The following is a 27,548-nucleotide window of genomic DNA, read 5'->3' on the forward strand; positions in this document are numbered from 1 at the left end:
GGAGAATTCCCTGGACAGAGGCTACAGTCCCCTGGGTCACAAAGAGTCGGACACGACTGAGTGACTAACACTTTGAGAGTCATCGCAGGTTGCTCCCTTACACCTCTTCAGTGCTGTGCCTTCTCTGCCTCCAGGGAGATGTCTTCTACGAGGAGAGGGCCTGTGAAGGCGGGAAGTTTGCCACAGTGGAAGTGACAGATAAGCCTGTGGATGAGGCTCTGAGGGAGGCCATGCCGAAAGTCATGAAGTATGTGGGAGGCTCCAATGATAAGGGTGAGTGTCCCTGAAGGATGGGCTCCGGTCACGCGGGCCAGTGCTGCAGCCTCACGTCATCGATGGAAAACACAGGAAGGGTCCCCAAGACACCTGTCACTTCCTGTTTCGGTGTCATGTGACCTTGCTGCACTGTGTGGGCAGGGGGACTTTGGGGAGACCTGCTGACTTCATGCCCGCCCAGTAGCACTGAGTTCATGCTTCTCTCCCCTGTATGAAGACGCACGCTTTATTTGTTTGTTCGTTTGTTATTTTTTTAACATTACAGTGCTTTTCTTTGGATTGGTGAACTGGGTAAGGTGTGTCTGTGGTAAGCCAGGCCACAGAACAAAGCCGACCTCTGACTTGAGACCTCTGCCCCCAGGCCGAAAATCTCGTCAGCGCCCTAGTAGCTCAGATTCTATGGGGTTCTGAAGATCAGTGAGTGATGAGCGTGGCTGGTCCCCAGCTCTGTTCTGGCAAATGAAGAGACTGAGAGTTCTTAGTCCCCTTCTGAAACACTTGACAGTCTATGGGGATTCCCTGGCAGTCCAGTGGTTAGTACTTAGTGTTCTTACTGCTGGGGTCCAAGATTTGATCCCTGGTCAGGGAACTAAGATCCTGCAAGCCACATGGCATGGTCTAATTATAGTAAGACCTGGTAGTCCATGCCGGCTGCCTCCCTGTTCTTATGATAAAATGAGAGGCCTGAAGTTTCAGTGTACCTGTTTGCATGTAAACCATATTTAAACAGGACTTTAACACTTAAGGGCTTCCCTTGTGGCTCAGCTGGTAAAGAATACACCCACAATGTGGGAGACCTAGGTTCGATCCCTGGGTTGGGAAGATCCCCTGGAGAAGGAAAAGGCTACCCGCTCAAGTATTCTGGCCTGGAAAATTCCATGGACTGTATAGTCCATGGGGTCACAAAGAGTTGGACACGACTGAGCGACTTTCATTTAACTCTTAAGCTCTCTAACTTGGCCTGCAGTTTAGAATCAGTACAAACCCAAAATGGTTCAGAGTACAAGATGAAAAAAAAAATGTGTTTAATATTTAGGATATATCTCAAGTTGATAAATGAGAAAGAAGCTCGTATCAAGCTTAGTAATATTTGCTAGAACCAAAGAAATCAAGCTTTGGACATAAGTCGACCAGTAGGACACAAAGAAGTCTTTTCCTTCTTAGCACTGTCATAAATTTTCTTCAGAATAAAATATGTGTAAAAATTATAAATTCATCAAACATTTTTGAAAATAACAAAACAGCACCCCAGTCCATCTTTTCTAATGTAATCATTGTCATCTTTGAATGTATTTTCAGGGCTTTTTAATAGGTTTTTAAAATGTAATCATCTTGGTGGCTCAGATGGTAAAGAATCTGCCCACAATGCAGGAGACCCAGTTTCAATCCCTAGGTCAGGAAGATCCCCTGGAGTAGCAAATAGCAACCCACTCCAGTATGCTTGTCTGGAGAATTCCATAGACAGAGGAGCCTGATGGGCTGCAGTTCATGGAGTTGCAAAGAGTTGGGCATGACTGAGCAACTCACACACAATATGTAATCGTAGTGTTTGTGCAATATATCCTGTTTCTGTTCCTTATTTCATAATTATTTTCCACTGTAGCTAACTAGTCCTAAGCATGACTATTCATAGCTAGATCGTATTGTATCATGTGCCTGTGATTTACTTAGACATATTCCTCTTTTGAACATATCTCAGTTTTTCACAATTATAAGTTCTGCTGCAAGGAAAATCCTGTTCCCTAAATAGCCTTTTTCATATTTTAGATTATTTCATTAAAATCAACAATTATGACTTCTCTGGCAGTATAGTGGTTAAGAATGCGCTTGCCAGTGCAGGCAAGTGGGGTGCCATGGGGCAGCTAAGCCCGTGCACAACAGCTACTGCAGCTCGTGTGCCCAGCGCCCGTGCTCTGCAGCAAGAGAAGCCACTGCAATGAGAAGCCCGAGCATCGCCACTAGAGAGCAGCCCCCACTCTCTGCAACTAGAGAAAGCCCGTGCACAGCAGTGAAGACCCAACACAGCCAAAAATGGAAAATAGAAAGTCAGCAATTAGACAGGAAGTACTCTGTTGTTGTTTAGTCGCTAAGTTGTGTCCGATTCTTTTGCAACCCCATGGACTGTAGCCCACAAGGATCCTCTGTCCATGGAATTTCCCAGGCAAGAATATTGGACTGGGCTGCCGGGGCATCTTCTCCAGGTACCTTCTCCAGGGGATCTTCCTGACCCAGGGGTCAAACATGTATCTCCTGCATTGGCAGGTGGATTCTTTACCACTGTACCACCTGGGAAGTAATTGGGTACTGATATATTTATAGTCTTGATATATATTGCAAAATAATTTTTTTCCAGACAAGTTTGAATCACTACCTTCCTACCTCTAGTATGTACAATTAAGAGGTACTTTATATGTGTGTGTTGATACATGCTAATCCCTGAAATGCCTATTATAAATTTCAAGAACAACAAATATTGTCTTGAAAGAAGAATGAGACCAGCAGATGGTCCATGGGCCTGAGTAGGTTCTATCTCTAAAACCCATGTCTCTCTGTGGGGCTTTTGTGTTTCCAGGACTCGGAATGGGGATGACAGTTCCTATCTCCTTTGCTGTGTTCCCCAGTGACGATGGGAACCTACAGAATAAATTAAAAGTCTGGTTCCGGATTCCAAACAAGTTTCAAAGCGACCCGCCGGCTCCCAGCGATGACAGCATTAAGATCGAAGACAGGGAAGGCATCACTGTCTATTCCACGTAAGGAGACAATTCTTTGGTCATCCAAGGGTAGCACTTGATTTCCATAATCACTTCTTGAATAATCTGCCATGAACATTTGCATTTAAATTATTTTTTTCCAGTTTTGAGCTATAACTGATACATAATATTGCATTCAAGTGTGCAAAATAATGCTTTGATTACATATTTATGAAATGATTACCAATGAAAGTTAGCATCTTTCATTTGACAAAATTCCAAGTCTTTTTCCTGAGATGAGAAATCTTAAGATCTACTCTCTTTAAAAAAAAAAAAAAAAGATCCACTCTCTTAGTAACTTTCAAACATGTAGTGCAACATACAGTGTGGTTAACTCGAGTCACTTTGCTATACCTTATATCCTCAGAGCTAATTTATTTTATAGCAGGATGTTTCTACCTTTTGACCACCTTTACCCATATCTCCCACCCCCTCACCTCCCCACCCTATGGCAACCACCAGTCTGTTCTGTGTGTATATGAGTTCAGATTTTTTTTTTTAATTTTAAAATCTTTAATTCTTACATGTGTTCCCAAACATGAACCCCCCTCCCACCTCCCTCCCCATAACATCTCAGTGGGTCATCCCCATGCACCAACCCCAAGCATGCTGTATCCTGCGTCAGACATGGACTGGCGATTCAATTCTTACATGATAGTATACATGATAAAATGCCATTCTCCAAAATCATCCCACCCTCTCCCTCTCCCTCTGAGTCCAAAAGTGAGATAATACAGTATTCCCCTATCTCTGTCTGTCCTATTTCATTTAGCATGATGCCTTCAAAGTTAATCCATATCATCACAAATGGCAAGATTTCCTTCTTTCTATGGCTGAATAATATTTCACTGTACATATATTCCACATCTTCTTTATCCATTCATCTGTCTATTCAGTTCAGTTCGGTTCAGTTCAGTTCAGTTCAGTCGCTCAGTCGTGTCCGACTCTTTGTGACCCCATGAATCGCAGCATGCCAGGCCTCCCTGTCCATCACCAGCTCCCGGAGTTCACTCAGACTCGCATCCATCGAGTCCGTGATGCCATCCAGCCATCTCATCCTCTGTCGTCCCCTTCTTCTCCTGCCCCCAATCCCTCCCAGCATCAGTCTTTTTCCAATGAGTCAACTCTTCTCATGAGGTGGCCAAAGTACTGGAGTTTCAGCTTTAGCATCATTCCTTCCAAAGAACACCCAGGGCTGATCTCCTTTAGAATGGACTGGTTGGATCCCCTTGCAGTCCAAGGGACTCTCAAAAGTCTTGGCTGTTGGTAAATTGGCACTCCTTTGAACATAGGGGAGCCACTATCTCTTCAAGTTAGTGGTTTCATTTCCTGCAGATATATACCCAGAAGTGGAATTGCTCGATCATGTGCTTCTATTTTTAATTTTTTCGAGGAATTTCCATACTGTTTTCCATAATGGCTGCACCAATTTACATTCCCACCAGCTTTACACAAGGATTCCCTTTTCTCTACACTTGTTACTTCTTGTCTTTTTCATAGTAGCCATTCTAACAAATGTGAAGTGACATTTCGTTGTGGCTTTGATTTGCATTCCCCTGCTGACTAGTGATGTTGAACACCTTATTATATACCTTTTGCCCATTTGTATGTCTTCTTTGGAAAAATGTCTATTCAGATCCTCTGCCCATTTTTTTAGTTAGATTGTTTGGAGTTTTTTAGTCTCAAGTTATAGGATTTTTTAACATATACTGGATATTAACCCATTACGTATGTATGATTTGCAAACAGTTTCTCCTGTTTAACAGTTTGCCTTTTTCCTTTGCTGTGCAGAAGCTTTTTAGTTTGATGTAGTCTCACTTGTTTAGTTTTGCTTTTGTTGCCTGTGTTTTCGGTGTCAAATACCAAAAAAAAAAAACCATCATTGTCGAGATTGGTGTCAAGGAGGCTACCCTCTATGGTTTCTCCTAAGAATTTTACAGTTTCAGGTCTTATGTTTAAGTCTTTTATGTACTTTGAGTTGATTTTTGTGTATGGTGTAAAATAGTGGTCCAGGGACTTGCCTGGTGGTCCATTGGTTAAGTTTTGATGCTTCCATTGCAGGGAACATGAGTTTGATCCCTGGTGGGGGAACTAAGATTCCACACGCCACACAGTGTGGGCAAAAGTTTAAAAAAAAAAAAGTGGTCCATTTTCAGTATTTTGTATTTGACTGTCCAGTTTTCCCAACACAATTTATTGAGGAGACTGTCCTTTCCCTGTTGTACATTCTCAGCTCTTTTGTTAAAAATTAGTTGGCCATATATGCATGGGTTTATTTTGGGGCATTCTATTCTGGTCCATTGATCTATGCATCTGTTTTTATGTCAATATCATACTGTTTTGATAATGATAGCTTTGTAATATAGCCTTGAAAGCAGGAAATGTTATGCCTTCAGCCTTGTTCTTGTTTCTCCAGATTCAGGGTCTTTTGTGGTTCCATACAAATTTTAAGATTTATTTCTGTTTAAAAAGAAAATTCCATTGGAATTTTGATAGGGATTGCATTTAATCTGTAGATTGCTTTGAGTTGTATGGACACTTGAACAATATTAGTTCTAACCCATGAGCCTGGAATCTTTTCATTTATTTTTGTCTTCTCCAGATTTTCCACTAATGTTTTATAGTTTTGGGTGTGAAAATCTTTCACTTCCTTGGTGAAATTTATTCCTGGGTATTTTGTTCTTTTTGATGCAATTGTAAATGGGACTGTTTCTTAACTTCTCTTTCAAAACTCATTGATGAATTAAGTAAGAAATACTGAGTACTAACAGTTTCTCTCAGAATTTCTTCAGCCTACAGCACACAAACATTTGCCTTGTATCTAAGTAAATGCCATTATGTGCTGTGTGTGTGCTCAGTTGCTCAGTTGTGTCTGACTCTTTATAACCCCATGGACTATATAGCCCACAAGGCTTCTCTGTTCATGGAATTTCCCAGGCAAGAATACTGGAGTGGGTTGCCATTTTCTTCTCCAGGGGATCTTCCTGACCCAGGGATCAAAGCCACGTCTCTTGTGTCTCTTGCATCAGCAGCCAGATTCTTTACCACTGTGCCACCTGGGAAGCCCATGTTGAATGCCTTTGCCTGTTGCCAAATTGATGTGGATATAGAGAATATCCTCCCAACCCCAGCTGAAGCTGGACACCTACATTAGCCACAGCAGAATTCTGGGAGAATCAGAATATCTAGGTTAGTCTGTAGTTTGGGGTCATGAACACCTGGGGAGCATAAGGGGCTGGAGATATCTCTACCCCCCCTTGAACTCCCCACATTGCCCTTGAATGCCAGACGGGCAGGGAGTGCTATTCATGGTCTGTGGGCTTTTAGCAGGCCACACATGCATCCTATTGTTCTGGTCTTATTTCCAGGGCCTCACATGGGGTCCAGGTCCCTTGACTATAGAGAACAACAGGTGCACGTGTTTTCATAATTTTATTCTTTAGGCCTCAGCCTCTCCTCAGAAGTCAAGTCTCTTCGGGATAATCAGTGACTTCCCATTTGCTAAAATCCTCCTGTGTGACAGGTGTGAAACCATGGACAGACGAGTGAGACCAGGAGCTTCACCAGGGATCTGCTCTAGAACAACCTCGTGAAAAATATACAAATAATCTCCCACTGGACAGTTTTTGTCCACTCCTCGGGTCTCCAAACTTAGTTATTTATCTGCCCTGCTCCAGCTCCACCCACAAGGGTGCAGCTTTCAACACTGCTGCTGCTGCTGCTGCTGCTAAGTCGCTTCAGTTGTATCCAACTCTGTGCGACCCCATAGACGGCAGCCCACCAGGCTCCCCCATCCCTGGAATCCTCCAGGCAAGAACACTGGAGTGGGTTCCCAATTCCTTCTCCGATGCGTGAAAGTGAAAAGTGAAAGTGAAGTCGCTCAGTCGTGTCCGACTCTTCGCGACCCCATGGACTGCAGCCCACCAGGCTCCTCCGGTACACTAATGCTGAGAATGTAAGCTTGGCTGCTCTGGGCAGTCCTAGACTGCGTGATGCAGAGCCCCCCAGAGGACAATGTGTGCACTGCAGCTGGACAGCTGGAACTGGAACCTCCAACTCCCACCGCAGTCCTCTTTCAGACTTTGCAGCCTTCACTGCAGAGGCTGCAGAGAAAGCAAACTCTACTTAGAGAATGGCAAGACGATCTTTTCACATGGCAGGAAGTAAGGTGGGGAAGCGGGGTGCCTGTTGTGCAAAATTTAAGGAGGCGCTCACTCTCACCGTTGTCTAGTACATATAGGGTAGGCCCTGAGAGTGAAAGAAAAGTGAAAGTGTTAAGTCACTCAGTCGTGTCTGACTCCTTGTGACCCCGTGGACTGTAGCCCTCCAGGCTCCTCTGACCGTGGAATTTCCCTGGCAAGAATACTAGAGTGGGTTGCCATTTCCTACTCCAGGGGATCTTCCCAACCCAGGGATCAAAACCAAGTCTCCTGCATTGCAAGCGGAATCCTTATCAACTGAGCCAGCAGGAAAGCCCTTTTTAGCCAGAACACTTTGGTAAAGAGAACCTTCCCACATCTACTGTTTGGTTTCCCTAAGACAGAGTCACAGAGAGAAGGCCAGATACTTTCTCTTTAGCTTGATGCCTTCTCTTTATCAGTTTCCAGAATAATGACTTCTTTTCTTAACATCCTCCAAAGGGGAGATAGTGTTGATCTCTGTTTTCTGAGTATCAATATAAAGATATGAATTCAAACATATTTGATGTGTTTTAATTCTTTGCAGTTATTATTCTCATTGATGTTCAAATTGTCCCAGCTTTGGCCAGTGAGAGCCTCTTCAAGTTGGTTTCTTGGTCCTTTTGACATGACCCTGGTAATCTCCAGTAGCTCCCTTGGTTATTGGTAGGACAAGATATTTTAAGCACATCTTAATGTTTCTTGCTTTAGAGCTGAAATTAGCCATTTTGCCAAGGAACCCTGCTACCCTATGGTGGAAAAGGGACTCTTCAAAAGGTAATTTTCAAGGCAAGTCTGTGGAAGTTTCCTTTACTGCAATTTAAAGGAACTTCTCTCTTCTCTTAAACACAGGAGAGTGTCTAGCATAGCTTAGTGAATTTTTTTTTTAGCCTGTTTATTATCTCTGATGGGCTTTCTTGGATTTCAGTCCCTAGGCCGGGAAGATGCCCTGAAGAAGGGAATGACACCCCACTGCAGTATTTTTGCCTGGAAAATTCCGTGGACAGAGGAACCTGGCAGGCTACAGTCCATGGGGTCGCAAAGAGTCAGACGCGGCTGAGCAACTAACACTGACTTTATCTTTGATGCTTTTAGTATCTGATCATTCCTCTACTTGCCACTTGGTGTCACTGCATAGTCGAGTGTGCACTTTAAAGTGCCTTTCTGTGGAAGGCAGTTAAAGACATAGCCGAAGGCACAAGCACTGTTTCGAATACATTGGGCGCCAACCCACTTCAGTCATGTCAGCTTCTCTACGACCCTGTGAACTATAGCCTGCCAGGCTCCTCTGTCCATGGGATTCTCTAGGCAAGAATGCTGAAGTGGATTGCCATGCCCTCCTCATGGGAGGGATTGAACCTGTGTCTCCTTCAGCTCCTGCATTGGGCAGGCGGGTTCTATTCCACCAGTGCCACCCAGGAAACCCTTCAGATACACGGCGCATCCTTAACTCAGTCTTCCTGTTTTGTGACCTTGTGATGTCCATTGATTAGTAGTATGTACTAAAAAACAAATGCTGCTTTTTAAATGAATAGAAGTCTATGAGGAATTAAGAGTTAACAGCTGTTCCTCTGGTCTTTTACAAACTGGTGCTTACAGGGGGCTTTCGGTCATTCATTTCCAGGTAGATGAACCCAAATCAGCAGGGCTTGTGCTGCTGCCTTTTGTCCCAAGTTTCCTGGGAGGTATCGCCAAGTAAACCTCCTTTGCGCTGTGTGTGCCGTGTTCAGTTGCTTCCATCGCTTCTAACTCTTTTCGACCCAAAGGACTATAGCCCGCCAGGCTCCTCTATCCATTGATTCTCCAGACAAGAGTACTGGAGTGGGTTGCCGTGCTCTCCTCCAGGGGATCTTCTCCACCCAGGGATCGAACCTGTGTCTCTTATTTCTCCTGCATTGGCAGCCAGATTCTTTACCACTAGCACCACCTGGGAAGCCCCCAAATCCCCATGCCCTAGTGCAACTCAGATTCCCTCCCACTGTGTTCTGAGCTCTGCCTTCCTAGAGGCCCCCTCCACCCTCCCCATCCCGTTCAGATCCATCCTGACTCCTCCGTCCTCCACATCAGTTGCTAGCCGAGTCCTCATCACCCCCTGCTGTGCATTCCCCTCCATCCTTAAGCCACAGTCTTCATCATCTCTTGCCTGAACTGTTGCAAGGCCTCTTGAGCATTTCTAGTTCTTCCACTTCTGCCCCTTCTGACCCGTCCCTTTGTCTCCTCCAGCCCTAAAGCTAAGGACCACCGATGGCGCTACCGCCCCCTTCTGTTCGACTCTGGTTGTGGGCCTCGCCTGCCTCTGCCTGAGGCACACCCCGAGGTTGGGACCAAGCCCAGGGTAGTAGTAAAACCAGACGGGAGAGGGATAGGCTTTGGGTTAGGTCCCCAAAGGTTCCACCAGGCAGTGAATCCTACCGAGTAAAGAGCCTTGTCGTGGCACATGCTGTCCTCTACAACACAGCCCCACTCCAGGGTTCCACCTGGCCTCAGAGCATCCCATCTCCACCTCCCAAAGCCCACTTACACCCACACATACAACATCCACGACCAGACCTTCACTCACTCACCCAGCGCCTCTCAGCCCCTCCCCAGTCTCTGCTCATTGGCAGGAATTTTGGTCCTGTTCGTTGCCAGCAACACAAGAGATGCTCCAGCAATAACAGCTTGATGTCACATCCTCCTTAGCCTCCTCCCCTTCACGTTCTAAGTCGGAACCAATCATTCCTTGTTCCTTGCCCCGAGAGCGTTCCGTATGTACCTCCATTCTAATCTTTTCTCCTGTCCTGCACAATTTTTGTGTTTCTGTCCTGACCACTACAGTTGGACCTTGCCAGGGCAGAAGGACTTCCCCATCATCTTTACGGCTCTCTGTTGTCAAGCGCGTGTTTCCTGCTCGGTGATTCTCAACCTGTTAAGCCTGGCTCCGTCCGATCAAATGGAATGCCATATGGTGTTATGCATCCTTCCCATTGACATGGAATTATCAGCTCTTTGTCTTAGGCTTCTCTTGCCTAGCACAGGAGCTTCCTGCATAGCAGACTCTCCACAAATCTGTGCTGACCTGTAGACTGCGAAAGTTCTAGACCGAATGGTCAGGCTCAGAGTCATTCCATTTCTTCTCCTCTCACTGCACTCCCTGAAAAACAACACTTGATCATTTTTTGAACTTTGGACCAGAGCTTCCATCTGCTAGCCCACCTTCATCATCCCCCTCCACCCCAACTCTTCCGGACCTTTTAGTCAGTTCCTTTTGTATTTCTGGAATCCAGGGTGTGTGTTTTCTTTCTCAGTTCCCATGGCAACCAAATTCTCAGGAATCCTGAACTCTGACGTTGAATAAGATAAAAAAGACAGCCCTGGAGGTGAGCAGCTTTGAAGATGGAGACTTAGACTCTTGTTAACAGACTTGTATACAGTCTAATCTATAGACTTCTCATTTATTTCTTTTGAGGAGCTCAACAAGCTTACGAGCATTCCTCAACAGGTGCAAACATGCCTGTGGACTTGGAGAATGGGGCACCACACGGTTATCTTCCAGGTGCAGCGTGGAAGCTGAGCTCTGAGGAGTGAGGCAGCCAGAGCTGCTCCTTCACATCTTAGGGCCCCGGGCCTGGAAGGGTTTGGTGTCCTGGCTTATTTGTGCGGTTCTGTGGTGGAGGTTTGGGAGGGGTGGTCAGACTGAAGGCAGGGAACACACGTGGATCTTTCTGCAGCTCACCCAGCTTTGTTTGTTTCCTTGATGAAGCAATAGGGAAATTTTCATGCTCGTTACGAGTGTCTCAGTCAGCCTGGGAATAAATATCAAGAGTCAAGGATTTTTATTCCAGTAATGAATGAAAGCGGAGAAGGCAATGGCACCCCACTCCAGTACTCTTGCCTGGAAAATCCCATGGATGGAGGAGCCTAGAAGGCTGCAGTCCATGGGGTCGCTGAGGGTCAGACACAACTGAGCGACTTCACTTTCACTTTTCTCTTTCATGCACTGGAAAAGGAAATGGCAACCCACTCCAGTGTTCTTGCCTGGAGAATCCCAGGGACAGGGGAGCCTGGTGGGCTGCCGTCTGTGGGGTGGCACAGAGTCGGACACGACTGAAATGACTTAGCAATGAATGAAAGAATGAATGATGATGTTCTCCACATCACTCTGCTGAGTCTCCCTGGACTCAGACGGCTCCTTCTCAGTGGCCTTTTCTGAGTCCTCACCCTCCTCCCACCACCTGGGGATTAGGATTCCCGAGAACAGCATGCCTGTTTGCTCATCACCTGGCCTTGTCTGCCTCTTGGCCATGACCGCAGCCAGCACTCACTCACGGGTGACGCCCGGGTGTCTGTCACTGGACTCGTCTTTTTCCCCAGTTGTTTCTCTGACTCTAGTTCTTCCCAGAGCCTGAGATTTCACAATGCCCTCCATGTGCTTAGGGGCACAGTGACTATTGCATGAATGTGGTTCATTCCTAAGAGACACCTTCATATCAACATGTCCCAAACCAGATGATGAACCCACTCACCCTTCCTCTCCAAAGGGACCCTTCAGAATCCCTCTTCTGGCTGGCGGCATCCGTTTCCACTCAGAGACTTAACTGGAAGCCCTCGAGAATCCTCCCTTCTCCCACCCCTCGCCCTGGCCTCCCCACTCTCCAACTCACATCCCAAACTTGCCTTTGTCCAGGCTTTCATTGTCTCACATTTGGCTGTTCCTAGCCTCCATGTCTCCCTTCCCCATCCCTCTACCACCTCCAGAGGGGTCTCTTCAAACTGCAGTCTGATAATGGCAGTCCCTTAACCTTTTTTACGGGGGTAGGTGGGGAGGGCCACATCTTGTGGCATGCAGGAGTTTAGTTCACTGACCAGGGTTCGAACCCGTGCCTCTGCAGTGGAAGCACAATTCTTAACTACTGGACCATCAGGGAAGTCCCTAGTCCCTTAACTTTAAAACCCCTTCCATCTCTGTGTCTAAGGTCACGCTCAGAGTCCTTAGCATGACCTTCAACATGACCCTAGTCAGTCCACTTCCTTTGAATTCCCACCACTGTGCCCTTAGTAGGTGCTTCAGATTTTATTCTACAAGGTAGTGAATATGGAGGCCAGCAGATTCAGTGCCCTCATCTTTAGGTCTATCAGCCTAAAGACAACAACTTTGATTGTTTATCACAAAATTGTTCATTTAGCCAAGGGGTCTGATATGTGTGTTAGGTCAGAATATGCTGGTGGACAAAGAGTGACCAGGATCACTGCCCTCATGGGGCGTGAGTCTCCCTACCACGGAACTCAGACCGTAAACAATGAATAATTTATACAGCATGTTAGAATAAATTATTTAGTATTCAATATGTTAGAAGGTGAGAAGTGCTGAATAAAGAAAAGGATAGAAGAGGAGGAAGAAAGAAACAGAGGGAGGAAGGGTAAGGGAAGAATGGGGAAGGGGGGTGCTATTAGACGGTAAAAAGCATTTCGAGAGGAGGCCTCACTGAGAAAATGAGATTGTCATTTGAGCCAGGTCTTCGTTATTAGGCCCTGGGTTCTGGATCTTACTCTCAGTTGCCATTCTGTCCCTCAGCTTGGGAGGCAGGGAACTGAACAGCTGTTGTGAGCGGACTGCAAAGTACAATGACAACAATACCTGCTGTTTGCTGTGAGCTTCCTCTGTGATGGGCATGAGGCTGAGTCGTTTGCAGGGTCTTCTCGTCTGTCATCTTCACAACAGTTTTCTGAGATTGACACCCTCATCCCTACTGAGCAGATGAAGGACCAGAAGGCTAGAGACATTAAAGCCCTTCCCCAAGACCAGGAGCTAGACAGACAATAGCAGAGCTAAGATGTGAGCCCACAACTATCCATTTTGCCTCCAGCTGATGAATGAAGAAGGTTGAGGACCAACCACTACTTTGAGTGTTTCTAGAAACCAGTAGCTTAAAAAGCCAACATCGTCCATTTTCACAGAAAACAGCTCAGTATCAATATATGAGAGGGGGCCGCAGAGGCACCAAATTCCTGCCCCTCGCCCCGTTCAGCATTTGATTGGTTGCAGACAGGTGGTCCTCATCTATAGACATTCTTTGAAAGTAAGCACAGCATCTTACGGGCTTTTATTGCCAAACTAGTACCTCCTTAATGTTCACCCTCTGTGTCCTCATCCAGTTTTATCTCACTGGAGCCTCGGTGAAGCTAGAACTCACCTTTCTCCATCAGCCTTACACTCTTTCTTGCATAGACTTGAAGAACTAACCGTCAGGTCTCCCAAATTGGTCTCAGCCCTGTGTTCCATAGCTGTTACCTAGACACTGGAATAACCAGCTCCTTCAAGATGAAATCCTGGGTATTTGCAGATCAGTAGCCCTGTGATGTACGTGCTGAATGCTCAGCAAGCCTGACTAACTGCTCATAAAAGAGCAAAGCGTGAGTCAGAGAACCCCACCAAAAATAATGCATTTGGCCGAATCTTGGCTTGGTGTGGATTCAGGCCTTTGAGTCATAAAGCTCATTAGAAATGGGGATGTCCTCTGACTCTAATAAAGATTTTAGTGCAGCCCAGATTGAGAGTGGTATATTTAGGGGAGGTCGCAGGATGAATCTTTGGAGTAGAGGCAGTGACGCAAGGAGAGAGTCATAGTCTTGAAAAGACGAGCTTTATTGTTTCTCTGTCTCCACCTTCTGCCATCAAGAAAAATGCCTGATTTAGGAAAATTCTCTTTACTTACTAGAAAACGAAGGCTTTCCGGATTTGAGCAGCAGAAGGGGTTCATTGAATCTTCCCTGGTAGCTCAGATGGCAAAGAATCTGCCCACAATGCCGGAGACCCAGGTTCGATCCCTGGGTGGGGAAGATCCCCTGGAGTAGGAAATGGCAACCCACTTCAGTATGCTTGCCTGGAAAATTCTGTAGACAGAGGAGCCTGGTGGGCTACAGTCCATGGAGTCGCAAAGAGCCAGACATGACTGAGCAACCAACACAAACACACACGCAAGGATTTATTGGGCTTCCCAGGTGGCGCTAGTGGTAAAGAACCCACCTGCCAATTCAAGAGACGTAAAAGACGGGGTGTCAGAAAGATCCCCTAGAGGAGAGTATGGCAACCCATTTCAGTATTCTTGCCTAGAGAATCTCATGGACAGAGGAGCCTGGTGGGCTGCAGTCCATGAGGTCACAAAGAGTCAGACATGACTGAGCAACTTAGCATGCATGCATGCAGGGATTTATTCCAAGTGATTTCTTTTTTTTTTTTTTTTCCTAGAGTTTTAGTTTTATTAATCTTATATATGCTAACAGTTGTTTTCATTCGTTTCCACAGTAAACTGTTAATTCTTTTCCCTATATGTGAATGAATGAACCATCTTGGCCTTGAATTTAACTGTTCACTATAGACTTTTTAACATTTGACATGATCTCAACTATTAAAATTCTGAAGATACGTCTTAAACAGTATAACCCAGAAATGCTCTAAATTTCACAAAATACAATCAAAAGATGAGTAAAATAGAATTGTAAGCTTAATTCATTACATTTTCCAAGGGGCATGCTGTCCCTTTTCCTGAATTTCTAGAGTTTTGTACCATAGAATCAGAAAAGAATAGGCATCCACAAATGACTTCAAGATATCTAGAAACAATAGGTTAGTGTTTAGTGGTATTAGATAAAATTTTAATATAACAGATACGGAGTTACAGACTGTATAGTATTAAGACAGTATCTAATATGCAAAAAAGTTCATTTTCCTTAAACACTTTTTTACAGAGACATAAAATTGTTCTTTAATTAAGAGTCAAAATTTTAAACCACTGCTAATTAAACCAATGTTGTTATTGAGAAAGATTACGGATCTCAATCCATTGATTCACACAAAGTAATAGCCATTATTACACTGATTTCAAACCTTCTGGGAAAGCAGAACACAAACCCTGAACTTAAATAAGGTTCAGAGTTGTTATAAAAATGGTGTAAGTCAATACTTAATCAATCAGAACAAATCTGTTTTTGTATAAAAATTTAAACACACAAAATGAACACCTGGAGACACTTTGGGAATATATGAAAGCAAAGAATTTCCAAATAAACACAGCCCGCGCTTATGAGTGAAGCCCTCCGCTGTTGTGGGCTGCAGAAGAGCAGCGCAGGGTAGACAAAGCATGATAGGGCCGTAGATCACAGTAATAACATTTGCAATAAACAATAACAGAACAAAGCAGACATCTATAAGAATCCCACAAGGAATTTACGTTATCCATTATTTTTCTTTACATTTGAGAAACTATGGCAGGAAAGGCCATTACATTCAACGGTACCAATTAATTTCTGCAACTTTTAATGACATCTTTCTGAGTAAAAACCTCACATAATGCCCTGAGCACATGATTGATAGCAGCTTATGTTTGATTTGTACTGGATTCCTGATTTTTTTTTTTTTAGTATTTTTAAAGAGTCCCTCTGCAGCCAATCAAGCAATCAACATGAAATACTCAGATTCTCTCTTGAAAAGTACAGGAAGAAAGAAAAGACAATGTGGCTTCTTTCCTGGGCCAACAGATGACTACTGATATTAATTAAGTAGTTTTCAGGCTGATGGATTATAGAGATTTTTATTTTAAAAAAATGACAAAGAAAGCCATTTAATTTTTGCTCTATTCAGGATATCAGAGTATGCTGCTGCTACTACTAAGTCGCTTCAGTTGTGTCCTACTCTATGCGACCCCATAGACAGCAGCCCACCAGGCTCCCCTGTCCCTGGGATTCTCCAGGCATGAACACTGGAGTGGGTTGCCATGTCCTTCTCCAATGCATGAAAGTGAAAAGTGAAAGTGAAGTCACTCAGTCATGTCCGACTCTTAGCGATCCCATGGACTGCAGCCCACCAGGCTCCCCCGTCCAAGGGATTTTCCAGGCAAGCCAAGTGATTTCTTGGCACATGCTTCAAGCTTGCCTTGGACCCCTCCCAGGGCTTCCTCGGGTCCCTGTCTTTGGCTTCTCTGTATTTTAACAAAGCTGCTACTTGTCCCAGCTAGGATGTGTGAGAATCCAGTGCCCCATCTCCACCCTAACAACCCTGGTCCTCCCCTATCCCCTCCACCTCTCCCCCCACCCCCACCCCAGCTGGAGACAGAGAGGCAGCTGGGGCAGCAGAGGGAGCTAGAGAAAACAATGAAGACTTGGCCTTGGGAAAAGTTGGCCTCCCATCTCTTGGGGAAATTTCAGGAAAGGAAAGGAAGCTCACCTTTAGTATAGTACTGGTTCCAGGAACCCCGCCATTACCAAAATCCAAGGATGCTCAAGTCCCTTATATAAAATGGCATATAATCCTTCTGTATACTTTAAATCATCTCTAGATTACTTATAATACCTATCACTATAAATGCTATGTAAATGTTGATATGTATCATTGTGCTCAGTCACTCAGTCATGTCTGACTCTTTGTGAACCTATGGGCAGACTGTAGCCCACCACACTCCTCTGTCCATGGGATTCCCCAGGCAAGAATACTGGAGTGGATTGCTGCTTCCTCCTCCAAGGGATCTTCCTGGCCCAGGGATCAAACCCTTGTCTCCTGAGTCTCCTGCATTGCAGGGGGATTCTTTACCACTGAGCCACCAAATAGTTGGTGGCAGGTGGCAAGTTGAAAGTTTTGCTTTTTGAAACTTTCTGGAAGGTTTTTTTTCCCCCTAAATATTTTCAGTCTGCCATTGATTGAGTCTGCAAGCCCAGAACCCACCAATACAGAGGGCCAATGGTACTGTGTTTCAGGTTCCGCGTTAGTTTTTTTATACCCATGCTTGTATGTTCATAATTAATTGGAAGGAAAGGGAAGCATACTCCAATTTTGGGTTCTCAGGTGGTGTTAGTGGTAAAGAACACACCTGCCAACGCAGGAGACATAAGAGACTCAGGTTCAGTCCCTGGGTCTGGAAGATCCCCTGGAGGAAGAAATAGCAACCACTCCAGTATTCTTGCTGGGAAATCCCATGGACAAAGGAGCCTGGCAGGCTACAGCCCATGGGGTTGCAGAGAGTTGGACATGACTAAAGTGACTTAGCACGCATGCACCCGAATCTTACACAGGATGCTCTGAGGCTCAGCGAGCTTCAGTCCACCCCAGTAGGAAGGGGCAGATGCGAAATCTTACCGCTATAGCCTACTTGTTGTAAATAAGAGTGATGAGTGACTTTTTTGGAAAAAAAATCCCCCCTCTCTCCGAGACTCTGCCCTTTCTTAACCTGCAACTTGCTCTGTGTCCCCAGGCAGTTTGGTGGTTATGCTAAGGCAGCTGATTACACTGCCCAAGCCGCCCAGCTGCGGTCCGCCCTGGAGAGCACAGCCACATACCAGACGGACTTCTACTTCTGCACCGGGTATGACCCTCCCATGAAGCCCTACGGACGTCGCAACGAGGTCTGGCTGGTGAAGAGCAGTGAATGAGTCACTGGCTGAGCCCCGAGCTCCGAGGGTGTCTGCATCTGTGCCTACTTCCCCTGGGAGGAAGCAGCGCCCCCATGCCGCTCCAGCAGAACCAACTTCCCCTCAGAGCCAGTCACTGCCAATTTCCTGAGATAAGCACGGTCCAGATGCTGAGGCTGTGCTTCTCTTGGTGGGAAATAATGTACCCACGATACACGTGCATTCTTCTAACGCATGTGTCTATAATTGACTTATAGACAATTCAGTGGTAGGCCAGAAAAACCCAGCAGCATTTTTCCAGCTCTCTGGATCCCCTAAAAACAGATTTTTAAAAATCATGAAAACTGTATTTTTGTCAATCCACAAAGAAGCGTGATTTATGCGTGATCTTTCGTATGTAATTCTTAGAAGAGCTTTCTTTAAAAAGAAACCAAAAATAAAGATCTTTGCCTTGAAACAGCTAAAACAAATCCTGCTGTGGTTTAGTCACTTTCTCTTCTATCCCCAAAAACCCCAAACAGTGGAGCATCCTCAGATGACGAAAGGAGGACTTTCAGTCTCCTGCCCCATGGTGAGGACACAGGTAATGGGGTGGCAAACAGTGAATGAAGAAAAGACGGGGACAGCAGCCAAGGAAATATCAATAGGTTGTGTATCTTCATTCTGGATTAAATAGTGAAAAATGGAACAGAGACCAAGGTGACTGATTGTCAAGCTGTGGCCTAGTAAAGCAGTCTTTTTTCCCAACTTCAGCCCCCTTGCTTGTCTGCATATTTCCCAAAATAGAGGCTGATGAGAAGACCTTGCTCATCCCTCTCCTCTTCTTCAGGGCCTACAGTAGAACATATGGCCAGTATTTTAGATTTAGATTGTTGTGTGATTAAGTTGCAAAACAGTAGACAGTAGAGATATTAGCAAATATTCAAACTGTGCTCTAGATGGAACACTTGGGTTCACAGCCTTAAGACTGCAGGCTCTCTGGAGCTGCACATACAAGGATGCTCTGCATTCCACCACAAACCCTCTTCCCATGCCATTAATATTCTTGTATGCAACTCAACAGCAAAGAACAAACAACCCAATCGAAAAATGGATGGAAGACCTATAGACATTTCTCCAAAGAAGAAATACAGATGGCCAATAGGCACATGAGAAGATGTCCAACATCACTAATTATTAGAGAAATGCAAGTCAAAACTACAATGAGGTACCACCTCACACTGGTCAGAATGGCCATCATTAAAAAGTCTATAAATAACAAAGGCTGGGGAGGGTGTGGAGAAAAGGGAACCCTCCTACACTGTTGGTGGGAATGTAAGTTTGTGCACCCACCTTGGAGAACAGTAAGGAGGTTGCTCGGAAAGCTAAAAATAGAATTACCGTATGATCCAGCAATCCCTCTCCTTGGCATATATCCAGACAAAACTAAAATTTAAAAGCCCCTATGTTCATAGCAGCACTGTTTACAAAAGCTAAAACAGAAACAGCCTAAGTGTCCATCAATAAATGAATGGATAAACGAGATGTGGTAAGGTTTCCCTGGTGGCTTAGTGGTAAAGAATCCTCCCACCAGTGCAGGAGACACGGGTTTGACTCCCAGTCCAGGAAGATCCCACCCGCTGCGGAGCAACTAAGCCCGTGAGCCACAACTATTGAGCCAGTGCTCTGAAGCCCAGAAGACACAACTATTGAGCCCATGTGCTGCAGTTGCTGAAGCCCTCACATCCGAGAGCACGTGCTTCACAAGAGAAGCCACTGCAATGAGAAGCCCAGGCAGCACAACCAGAGAGTAGCCCCCACTCACCACAGCTAGGAAGAAAGCCTGAGCAACGATGAAGAACCAGCACAGCAAAAATAAGTAAAATTATTTTTTTTCACTCCAAAACTAGTGTTTAAAGAAACATGTGAGATGTGCACACACACACACACACACACACACACACACACACACACACACACTGGAATATTACTCAGCCGTAAAAAAGGAAATAATGCCATTTGCACCAACATGGATGCAACTAGAGATTATCATAGTAAGTGAAGTAAATCAAAAAGAGAAAGACAAATACCATATGGTATCACTTATATATGGCATATAAAATATGACACAAATGAGCCTATCTATGAAACAAGCAATCGCTAACAGAACAGACTGGTAGTTGCCAAGGAGGAGAAAGTTGAGGGAGGCATGGAGTGGGAAGATTGAGGTTAACAGATATAAGCTAAAGAGTGGATAAACAACAAGGTCCTAATGTATAACACAGAGAACTATATTCAATATCCTATGATAAACCATAATGGATATGAATATTTTTTAAAGTATACATTTACATATGCATACATATATATGTTGGAGAAGGAAATGGCAACCCACTCCAGCATTCTTGCCTGGAGAATTCCACGGACTGAGGAGCCTGGTGGGCTGTAGTCCACAGGGTTGCAAAGAGTCAGATACAACTGAGCCACTAACACACACACACACACACATATATATATGTATAAATGAATAACTTTATTGTACAGCAGAAGTTAATATTTCTGTAAGTCAACTATACTTCAATAAAAAATATTGATTAGAAAAATAAAACATCCCTCAAGAAAAAAAAATTATCCTTGTATGTTTTGTAATCACACCCAATAAACTTTGTCCTGTATATACCACAACATAATTCCACACTCTCCTGCTTACACAAATACTTAGGGGCCATCAGATGATTGTCTATACTGGGCAATGCTTAGCTGAGCTCAGGGTCATCACATTTTTAAGACCTCCTTCATTTACATTTGGCTTCTCCACTCTTGAGTAATGTTACTTTGATCTTGAGCACTGTAATTAAAGGTTCATAGCATGCCACACAGATGGGTATTTATTTGATTGAATGCCATAGATTTTGCCTTCGAATTTATATCCTTGACAAGCTCTAGGTTTTCCTTTAAAGTATTTGGTTTATATAGCAACTATAATCCTCTAGGAATAAGAAGATAGACTGAAGCAATATCTACACATGCAGAATCAGAAACCAATCCATATAAGGTGGAAAATGGCCAGGGTAGACTGAAGGTGTGGGCTGCATAGAGTCATCTCATAATCAAACATGGAGTAAAATCTGAATCACCCTTTCTTGGCAATGCATTAATTCAGTTGCTTCAGTCATGTCTGACTCTGCGATCCCATGGATTGTAGCCTATCAGGCTCCACTGTCAATGGAATTCTCCAGGGAAGAATACTGGAGTGGTTGCCATGCCCTCCTCCAGGGGTTCTTCCTGACCCAGGGATTGAACCTGTCTTTTATATCTCCTGCATTGGCAGGCAGATTCTTTCCAATTAGAGCCACCTGGGAAGCCCAGACTTTCATCAAAAAGTCATTTTATGTGCTGGCTCAAACACAGCCTTTTCTTACATCATGCGTCTTCCTCTCTCCTGGGTTCCCTTGCCTCTAGCAGAACCAGAATAAATGCCGGTTCCCCTGCAATGTCCCCCACTTTCATGCTCCATGACTTTGCTTCCCTTGCCTCCCACGCCTGGAATCCACCCCCCACCTCCCTATCTATCCTCTACCCATCTTTCAAGTCCCAGCTCAAGAGTCTTTGAATCTGTTAGGATAGGACAAAGGAGTCCAGAATGGGGGTGGCCAAAAGACAAGGAAGGGAAAAACCTTCAAAAATAGAACCAAGGAAGGTCTGAGGACCAGAGTGAGGACCTCAGGTAGAACAAACAGCTCTCCCGGCTAGCCCAGTTTACACAGGGCAGGCCCAGGGTGGGGAGAAAAGAACATATAAATAGAGGAGCCAAAGGGCCGGGGGTCTCTCTCTCTCTCTCTTCTCTTGGGTCGGCATGCCCTCATGCCTTGAGGATGTATTTTCCTTTATTTTCTAAATAAAACTGAGCTGTAACACTATCCCTGTGACACGGTCTCCAGGTACATCCCTCTTTCTTAGTGACTTACAGCCCCCGGTCACCCCGCAGAGTAAGGGCAAGAAAGGGAATACTGCCTGCCATGTCAGTAAACAGAGGCTGTCGTGGTCATCAGCCAGTGAGCCCTGGGGGAACTCAGGAAGGAGAAGAATACCTGCCATCTAGTAGCCATCAGTGGAGAAGGCAATGGCACCCCACTCCAGTGTTCTTGCGTGGAAAATCCCATGGATGGAGGAGCCTCGTAGGCTGTAGTCCATGGGGTTGCTAAGAGTCGGACACGACTGAGCGACTTCACTTTCACTTTTCACTTTCATGCATTGGAGAAGGAAATGGCAACCCACTCCAGTATTCTTGCCTGGAGAATCCCAGGGATGGGGGAGCCTGGTGGGCTGCCGTCTATAGGGTCGCACAGAGTCAGACACGACTGAAGCGACTTAGCTGCAGCAGCAGCAGTAGCCATCAGACTGCAGCCTCCCCCTACGGTGAGCCCTGAGGACACTCCGGATGTGAAAAGACAGGCCGCTGGCCCCAGATGCCTGAGGTGCGTATCAAGTAAATGATTTTAGTGAGCCCAGACTCTTGCATCTTCCCATACAAAGAACAATGCTAAATTCCTTAACTTATTTTCCTTTTAATTCACAATAATCTCTAGACTACCTGCCCTTTGTTCAGACTACCAGCTCTTTGTTGCAGAACTTTTGTGTAACCTAGCTCCTTTGCCTCCTCAGACCAGTTCTCTCAGGGTTACTTGAGATACTGCCTCCTGGGTTTGAAGTCCTAAAAATTCCTGCCGAATAAAACATAACTCAACGTTTAGGTTGTGAATACTTTTTAAGTCTACAAGGGTATGTGTACAATAGATGCTCGGTCTTAATGTAGATCAGCTGAATTTTTTAAAATCAGAGTTATTGATCGCTAGCATTAAGCATTCACCATTACGCAAACTTGTTACATGAATTCCCTTTTTATTAGACCCCACAATCCTATGAGGGAGTCACAGGCAATATCCCATTTACAGATAAACTAGCGCAGCCCCAGAGAGATTCATTAACATGCTCTAGGCTACACAGATGATACTCAACAGAGCCAGAATTTGAACTTAGGCAGTTTAACTCCAAGACCAAATGCACTGAACTCTCAGTTTAGTGTCTGTTTCCCTTGTCCGGCAAGAAAGGTAATGAGGCAGAATGTGACTCTACAAGTGAGTGTACGAGGTGGATGCTCCCTCCTCCCTGTATCATTTATTCTGAGGCTCAGCCAGTGTGGCAGTGCTATGATCCCTGTGTCTCTAGGGCATAAGCCGCTGCCTGGAGTGTAGATGAACAAATTCCATGAGCTTATTACTCTAGAAACAGCACAGAGAACAGCAGCAACCTATTTGCCACCTGTCAAATCAGCAACCCTGTCTATCCTCTCTCTTGATTAAAAGTCAGATAAAAGAAGTTCTTGTGACCCCAATACTAACAGAGGACCGTCATCCCTCCTTAAACAATGTCTACAACATAGGGACTTTTTCTTCCAGTTTTAATGAGATATAATTGACATAATGGACTTCCCTGGTGGCTCAGACAGTAAAGCGTCTGTCTACAATGCGGGAGACCTGAGTTCAATCCCTGGGTTGGGAAGATCCCTTGGAGAAGGAAATGGCAATCCACTCCAGTACTCTTGCCTGGAAAATCCCATGGACAGAGGAACCTGGTAGGCTACAGTCCATGGGGTCACAAAGAGTCAGACACGACTGGTGGCTTCACTTCACTTCACTTCACAATTGACATGCAGCACTGTATAACTTTAAGGTGTATAGTATAATGATTTGACTTCCATATGTCATTAAATCATTACCACAATAAGTTTAGTGAACATCCGTCATCTCATATGGAAACAACTTTAAATGGGAGTTCCTTGGTGGCCTAGTGGTTAGGACTCTGGGCTTTCACTGCCAGGGCCTGGGTTCTGTCCCTGGTTGGGGAACGTCCCACACATAGTGTGACCAAAAAAAAAAAAAAAAAAAAGGAAGGAAGAAAAAAAGAAACAACATTAAACAAATAGAAAAATATTTTTTCCTTTTGATGATAACTGTTCAATTCAGTTTAGTTCAGTCACTCAGTCGTGTCCGACTCTTTGCGACCCCATGAATCGCAGCACACCAGGCCTCCCTGTCCATCACCAACTCCCGGAGTTCACTCAGACTCACGTCCATCGAGTCCGTGATGCCATCCAGCCATCTCATCCTCGGTCGTCCCCTTCTCCTCCTGTCCCCAATCCCTCCCAGCATCAGAGTCTTTTCCAATGAGTCAACTCTTCTCATGAGGTGGCCAAAGTACTGGAGCTTCAGCTTTAGCATCATTCCTTCCAAAGAAATCCCAGGGTTGATCTCCTTCAGAAAGGACTGGTTGGATCTCCTTGCAGCCCAAGGGACTCTCAAAAGTCTTCTCCAACACCACAGTTCAAAAGCATCAATTCTTCGGTGCTCAGCCTTCTTCACAGTCCAACTCTCACATCCATACATGACCACTGGAAAAACACTTAACTGATAACTATTAGGATTTCCTGTATAACAGACGTCAGTGTGAGTTATATTTATCCTTTTGTAGGGCTTCCCTGGTGGCTCAATGGTAAAGAATCTGCCTGTCAGTGGAGGAGACACGGGTTCTCCCCGTTGGATCCTGATCCTTCAAAGCGGGTAGGGAAGACACCCTGAAAAAGAAAATGGCAACTCACTCCAGTATTATTGACTGGGAAATCCCGTGGACAGAAAAGCCTGGCGGGCTGGGGTTGCAAAAGAGTCAGGCACAACCTAGCGACTAAACAACAACAACATGATTGCTTTACTGTTTGCGTTAGTTTCAGGCGTGCAGCAAAGTGATTTGGTTATACACAAACACAAGTATCTATTCTTTTTCAAACTCTTTTTCCCATTTAGGTTATTACAGAATACTGAGCAGAGTAACACTATTCATTTCTGTACCCTCAGCTCCCAGCAAAAGCTCAGCGTATGAATGTGGGATGAATTAATGTGTTTCCCAATTCATGCAGCAGCTGAAAGCAAGCTGGAAAATGAGGGATGGAGAGAGGTAGCCAGTCCACCTGTTTGCCATCCGGCTTGGTATGCGTCTACAATGCCAACAGGAAGTTAAACGTTTTTTAAAAGTACAAAAAGGCAGAAATAAATCTATAAGCTCCAGATGTATGGATCCAATGACTTGCTTGACGTTTTCACATAAGTAACTCAGATTTCTCAGATGACACAACCAGAATGGAACTTTTTGTTCAGATTCTTTAATCCCCCCAAATCTTTTTCTTCCTCCATCTTCCTGGACTCTCTGAACAGCACCACTATTCACAAACTCACTCTAGTCAAAAAGCCAGAAATCATCCTGAGATCAAGACATTTGCCTAAGACCAGAGAGCTAGTTCATAGCAAACAGCCAGACTCAAGTCAGAGTGCAAGCAAGAACTCATTTAATAAGGCTAGTATTTTTCAAGTTTTTTCTTACCCCGATCCACAATCAGAATGACATTTTGCCTTTCAACCCAGTACAAGCACTCACACATGTGTAACACATGTTTTATGAAGCAATACTTTCCATTACTACCAATGGCAAAGTAAAAGCAGTGGAGAGAAGGAGGGGTGAATAGATGGAGTATAGGTGATTTTTAGAGTAGTGGAACAATAAATACTATATGACCCTGTAATGATGGATATATGTTATTATACATTTGTCAAAATCCATAGAATTTACAACAGAAAGAACAAGTGTGAGCATCATAGACTTCAGAAAATAATTCCATGGACAGAGGAGACTTCCCTGGTAGCTCAGAAGGTAGAGTCCACTCCTCTGTCCATGGAATTCTCCAGGCAAGAATACTGGAGTGGGTTGCCGTTTCCTTTTCCATGGGATAGTCCCAACCCAGGAATCGAACTCAGGTCTTCTGCATTGCAGGCAAATTCTTTACCATCTGAGCCACCAGGGAAGCCCTTAGAAAATAATAATATATCAATATTAGTTCATCAATAGTACAAATGTACCACACTAATTCAAGATATTAATACTACGGGAAACAAGGGTAGGGAGAAAGAAAAGGGGAGAATGGGAAATCTGTATGTTATACTCAATTTTTCTCTAAAACTAAAACTGCTCCTGAAAAAAAAAGTCTATTGGGAATTCCCTGACTGCCCAGTGGTTAGGACTCCATGTCTTCACTGCCTGCCTAGGGCACAGGTTCAGTCCCACAAGCGACACAGCCTAGTCAAAATAAATAAATGAATAATTTTTTAAATTTAAGTCTACTTTAAAAAAAAACATGACAGAGACAACATTGCATAGTATTTTATTGCTATTCATAGAGAATATAAAAATTCTAAATAAATAACACAAACAAAAATTTAGACATGATTGTTATTGAGTGAACAGATGTGCTTACCTGTGTGTAAAATTCATTCCAGCGGACTGCCCGAAGACACAATAGCATGTACATCTGCTACACTATTGGACCTGGTTCTTTCTCTTTTTAAATCCAACCAAGCTCTCTCTCTGCAGTTCACTTCAGCTCCCTGCCACCCTCCTGTCTTCAACATGCCTGGCCCGGCCCCCAGTGGCACTAACGTGAGCTCCTCAGGGCGCTCTCCCAGCAAAGCAGTGGCGGCCCGGGCGGCGGGATCCACCGTCCGGCAGAGGAAGAACGCCAGCTGTGGAGCAAGGAGCGCAGGCCGTACGACCTCAGCGGGCACTGGGGGGATGTGGCGATTCTACACAGAGGATTCACCAGGGCTCAAAGCGGGCCCTGTTCCAGTGTTGGTTATGAGACTTCTGCTCATCGCTTCTGTATTTATGTTGCACGTTTGGGGCAAGTACACTCATTCATAGATTTGGCTACATCCACCTGTCTGTCATCTGAAGAAGAAAGGAAAAAATCCCAACATATTTAGGACCAAAAACAGTGATTTTCTGTTCATGAGGAAGAAATTTTCTGCAAGCTTACTGTTTTATAGGGACCTTAATAAGAATTAAAGAATCAATTTTTTTCCATGGCTAATAAACTTTTTAATTCATTTATATCAAGTCTCATTGTTGATGCCTGACTGCTAGGGCACTTAGTCACTCTTTAGATTTACAAGTAAATATGTAGAAATCGTTTTGTGTAGTTTTTTTTTTTTTTGGTTGGATTGACAGTTTCTTACATGACCATGTAGTCATTCGAATCCAAGATGCTGTAATTGACCTTGGCTTGTTTTCTTCTAGGTATCTCCATCCTGATGATTGTCATTTTGAGTGTTTTGTGGTTTTCAAGGAGTGTGCCTATGACTCCATCAGGCACATCTGTGTTCAGAGGCAGCTGGTACCCAACAGAATCATCATAGAAATCATCCAGAAATCTTGGATGAAATGTTTGCTCGTTCTGTTCTTTGTCTCTAAAACCACAGATAATATTTTTGCCTTTTCTTTCTTTCAGTTCTTAATCCTGTGAGTCTAGATGAGGGGTTTCAGTCTATTTTATCACTTGTCGATAAACCCCTTTGGAAGTAATTCATTTGATAAATTAGATTTCTTATATAAAATTTTGTTTCATTTTGAAAATTAAAGACCTTAATAATCAGTGTGAGATACCAGAATTTCTAAACTGAGTTGTTATAATTCTAACCAAAGATAAAAATTTTTGAAGTGTCAAAAAAAAAAAAATAAATCCAACCAAAATTGAAAACCCTAAAAATTCACCCAAATAGGTTGTTGTGATTGGTAATATAGTAATCTTTAATATTTAGCACTGGAAATTTTTCTTTAATCTTAATCTATATGATAAACATAATATCAGTATAAGAATTAAATGAAGTCACTTATTCTCTTCCTTATTCAATTATTGATTTACAGTTTTGAAAAGCAAGTATCTTTTATTCACATTTTTCATTCAAGCTTCATATTTTCCTCTAAAAAGTGTGACTGTGACCACGAGAGAAAAGCGCAATGTAAAAATGCATATCTCTAACTTTATTTCATTCAAACTGACTTTATAACATTCCATTTTATGTATTGCAATCATGTTGAA

General features: G+C 44.2%; 1 protein-coding gene across 1 annotated transcript in view; it reads left to right on the plus strand.

Moving 5' to 3' along the window:
• HEBP1 (heme binding protein 1) overlaps positions 1-18,034 on the plus strand; it is a 41,594-nt gene extending 23,560 nt beyond the window's left edge. Inside the window, exons 2-4 of the mRNA XM_068971655.1 lie at positions 135-273; positions 2,849-3,029; positions 17,431-18,034. Of these exons, the coding sequence (XP_068827756.1) occupies positions 135-273; positions 2,849-3,029; positions 17,431-17,608 (498 nt within the window). The 3' untranslated portion in view covers positions 17,609-18,034. The remainder of the gene's footprint in view (positions 1-134; positions 274-2,848; positions 3,030-17,430) is intronic.
• The last annotated feature ends 9,514 nt before the right edge of the window (positions 18,035-27,548 follow it).

Source organism: Capricornis sumatraensis, chromosome 4, assembly GCF_032405125.1.
Source record: "Capricornis sumatraensis isolate serow.1 chromosome 4, serow.2, whole genome shotgun sequence".
NCBI classification, from domain to species: domain Eukaryota; kingdom Metazoa; phylum Chordata; class Mammalia; order Artiodactyla; family Bovidae; genus Capricornis; species Capricornis sumatraensis.